The 4,149-nt window shown below is 37.6% G+C and overlaps 1 protein-coding gene across 1 annotated transcript; it reads left to right on the forward strand.

Moving 5' to 3' along the window:
* The first annotated feature begins 2,378 nt into the window (after positions 1 to 2,378).
* LOC145106116 (uncharacterized) lies at positions 2,379 to 2,705 on the forward strand. Its single transcript, XM_079043155.1, has one exon. It carries the CDS (start codon positions 2,379 to 2,381, stop codon positions 2,703 to 2,705), a length of 327 nt encoding a protein of 108 aa, XP_078899281.1.
* Positions 2,706 to 4,149: the final 1,444 nt, after the last annotated feature.

A 4,149-nucleotide genomic window follows, 5' to 3' on the forward strand; every position in this document is an offset into this window, starting at 1 on the left:
TTTGAAAGATATTAAGTCTAAGTTGGTCAAAACAGTCCGTGAATAGGACTCAACTTTTATGATGAAAGCTGTTGTTTGAATTTAGTGAAGTTTTTGGTATTTTAACTTGTATTCCCCCCCCCCCTAAAACTTGAATAAAACATTAAAATTTAGGGGTATGAACTTACCTTGAGTGATCCCTTAATATGGATGATGAAAAGAAGAAGTTTCCAAGTCATGAACACTTGGGAGATACTTGAAGATTCGAAGATCCTATGAACAAATATGATGATATTTGTGTAAGGATTCCATGATTTGGGTGAAAGAGTGTAAGATCATCAAGTGAAAGATGAAATTACTTATCCAAAAGTGAAGGAGAAGCTCAATCACAGCCTTGGAGTCTCGAGTTTGAGAGAGAGAAAGTGAGAGAAGTGTGTTTGTTCTTCTTTGAGAAAGAGTGAATAAAGTGGGAGGAGAGATAATAACTTCCATCCTTTAATCAAGTTTATGAGCTGGAGAAAGAAGGTGAAAGGACAAATAGTTGACTAGGTATGGGTGAATAGTGACTGAGTATGGTCTTGGAGTGGGTGTAGAGGGTTGCTTGTGTCATGACTCAAAGGTAAAGTCAACACTCCACCTCTAAGCCATACCCACTAGATTTTATTCCTAAATAAGGATTTCCTTAAAAATGTGTTTAAAGTATGAATATATAGGGTCTTATATGTCAAAATATGAGTTTGGGTGAAAATCCCACGTTAAAACAATGAAAAACGGGCTTAAAACGGAGTCGTGGTCGAAAACCGGGTGAAATGTGCCTTTCTGCGAAGTTGCTCGGATAGGACCGAGGTTCGGTCCCTACTGCCATGGACCGAAGGCGAGATGACCCGAAATTGCCCGAAGGAAAAATAGGCCGAAAGTGGGTTCGGTCCGAAGTGATTTGACCCGAAGGCGAAATGGAGCGAAATGGAGGCTTCGGTTTCGGTCCCTGCAGTTTCGGTTCTATAGCTTCGATTCCTTAAGGGACCTTCGGGTTCGGTCTTGGAGCTTCGGCTCTAAGAGGGTTCGGTTCTAATAGAGAGGTTTCGGTCCTTTAAGGCTGTTTTTCATAAGAACTTCCCGTTTCGAGCGGTTTTTCACCAAGTCAAGTGTCGGGATGACCCGAATGATTCTAAAAAGTTAAAAGAGATTTTGGGAGAGATTTTAGATAGAGAGAGATAGAGTGAAAGAGGTTGAGAGAGACTACGTTTGTGACCTTTTTTAGTGTTTGGCTTCGTAACGCAAGGTTCTTACAATCTGTTAAGCCTCGTTATGAATTTTATACGGCCCCGAGGGGTATGGAATAATGTTTTATCGAGTAGTTTCATCACTTGCCCTGATTAGGGTTTAGAATTTCCCAACACGTGAAAAGTCTAAGTGATATTTTGTATTAAGATTGCGAGTAGTACAATAGGAAACATAATGGAAACCCTAATATACAAGGGTTAAATGAGTTGACCAGTTTGACTTGTTAACTTTATTTAACTTTGACTTGAGTAGAAATTGACGGTTGTCACAAAGAAGGATGACACGAAGAGTATATTTTTCTTGTCTTTTGTACGCGAAGTGTCAGAAAAGTAATGTTCACCATTTCTGACATTGAGTACTCGTTGATCCCTTCCAGTCCAAGCATGGCGAGCATGGCCACCTGCCTCCGAAGTACTTTATTATTTTTACTTGCTATGTTTTGCTATAAATAAATGATGATGTTGATCGATCTAAAGGAACCACTTCCGGACTTCATGTATGTTACTTATTATTGAATATATGTCTTCATTATCTTTATTTCTTGCTTATGTTATTCATCACTTACTAACTTGTGTTTGAATGCAAACCTGGTTACGATTCAACTAAGTATTAGTATTACCTGCTTTTTTTTAACTGATTAATCTTGTTGCAACATATCTCTTTATCTTTCCGTGTACTTATTTATTAATGAGCTTATCAAAAGATCCATTGAGAGTAACTTATATTTCTGCAAATCAATCTTCAAGTTCTTCTCTCAACAATTAGTATCAGAGCAATAGTGGTTGCTTTTGAATTTTCTTTAAAAACTCAACTCGTTTTCAAAAGAAAAAATCTAATTTAAAAGGAGTTTAGACCACTTAGCTCATCCTTTTCAAAATCTAAGGAAATACGGCACAAGCTTACTCGTTAAATATTTCTAACAATGTTGGAGGCTCTAATCGAGCTCCAATACTTGCTGCAAGTGAATATCATCACTGGTCTCAAAATATGGAAAGATATTTAAGAAGACTTGGTAAAGAAGTATGGAGATATGTGGAAAAAGGACCACATGTACCTGTCCTTACTCCCATCGTCATAGATGAACTCAAATCAGACTTCGAGGCGGTCGAGCTGCCATGACCAGACCTACCAACGATGACATTGGTAAGATGGAGAAAAATGAAATTGCTTTCTATGAAATCTATTGTAGAGTTCCTCCTGACAGTTTCGATCTCATTATCAACCGTAAATCAACAAAAGAAATTTGGGATGTTCTTAAAAATCATTATGAAGGTACAGAGCAAGCTCAAGACAAAAAACGTACCACTGCACAGAACGAGTTCAACAACTTCAAAGCTCTTCCTGGTGAAAGTCATGACGATTCCTTCAAAAGATTCAACCTCATCGTCACCGAACTCTCGAATGCAGGCATCACTCGAAGTGATCATGAAAAAAATATGTAGTTCTTGAATGGTTTAGGAAAGTAGTGGACCATGGAAAAAATGATAGTTCAAGGTGATAGTAAAATCAAAACTTTGTCTTTATACAAGCTCTACGGTGAACTACAAGCTCAAGAGTCTATGGTGATAAAAGATTACATGGGTCTAGGTGGACCACTCGCCTTGTTCGCTCACTCACCACATCCTACCAACTGATCTCCTCGGTATCATCATACTCGAGAGACATCATACCAAACCCTATATGATGACACACTTCAATCATATGAAATGGATATGCAAGCTGATGACGAACAAGCTTTTCAACAAGCATTAGCCCTTGTTAACCAACAATTCAATAGACTCTCTCCACCTAAAACCATAAAAATCAATAGTTCAGAAGACCTCCTTTTAACCGCAACTACAACCCTAAAAACAACTCCCTTCAACATTATCCTTAACCTTCGTAATTTATTTTGTAGACGACACTTAAATAGCCTTTACATTGGAGATGTACCAAAACTTCGTTGCCTACCCTTAGTACGTTTTTTAGGAACTTGCCCTCGATCGCTTCCCTTTCATTCGTGTTACACTTCTTATTTAGGAATATATATTTTCCAGATATAGTAGCCAACCCGGAAGTGAACAAATTGTTCCTAATCTCTTCTTTATTAGGAGGCGAATTTACACTTAGTGCTAATTTAGAATGCGACTTGAGGATCAATGCGGATTTAACGCTCAATGCAGTTGGTGCTTCAGCAAAACTTATAACGTTATTTTAAGTTAGATAATATCTAACTAGATAATCTTTTCAACTAGGTCGCCATGGTCGGATCATGATTTCCGTGATCCTAATTTCTCGCAATCTAGACTGTAGAACTCGAATTAAAGAAACATTACTTTGATTATAGCTAAAGAATTGGGCTCTTCCCTTAGAGAATAACCCAAAATAATCAAAGAGTTCTCCAAGTCACCACCTCTCCAATTGTACAATTGCATCCGATTGACTTTTAATAGAATTCGTCACGAATTGAATTTCGGGACGAAATTCTTTCAACCGGGGGAGACTGTGACAACCGTCAAAATTCGAATCGGTTCTAGATTTGACTAGACTTAGTTGCACATATAGGCATAACACATGTTAGACTTAGTAACTAGAAGCTAAGTAATAACCTACTAGAAACTTGGAAACAGATAGAAACAATGGATGGTGTACTTAGATTTCACATTGATATGTGAATTCTATAACTACTTAACTGTAGTGACTATCCATATTCGGGTCGCTCTTTGACTCGAACACCTTTTCATGAATCATATACACACATTATACACTTGACCTAGTAGTAGAAATTAGGTTGGAGCCTCATAGAAACTTAAGTCAAAGTTGAAAACTAGGACTAGTTTACTTGATTCCTCAATTTCGCTTAAATCTCGAAACCACTACATAGAATGCCAATAAACTGATAAAATA

Source organism: Lactuca virosa, chromosome 4 (genome assembly GCF_052849685.1).
Source record: "Lactuca virosa cultivar CGN04683 chromosome 4, Lactuca_virosa_CGN04683_v6, whole genome shotgun sequence".
Classification (NCBI taxonomy): Eukaryota; Viridiplantae; Streptophyta; class Magnoliopsida; order Asterales; family Asteraceae; genus Lactuca; species Lactuca virosa.

What these genes read in the sequence shown, in the direction of transcription:
- LOC145106116 (XM_079043155.1), top strand. Translation starts at nt 2,379, where the DNA reads ATGACCAGACCTACCAACGATGACATTGGTAAGATGGAGAAAAATGAA.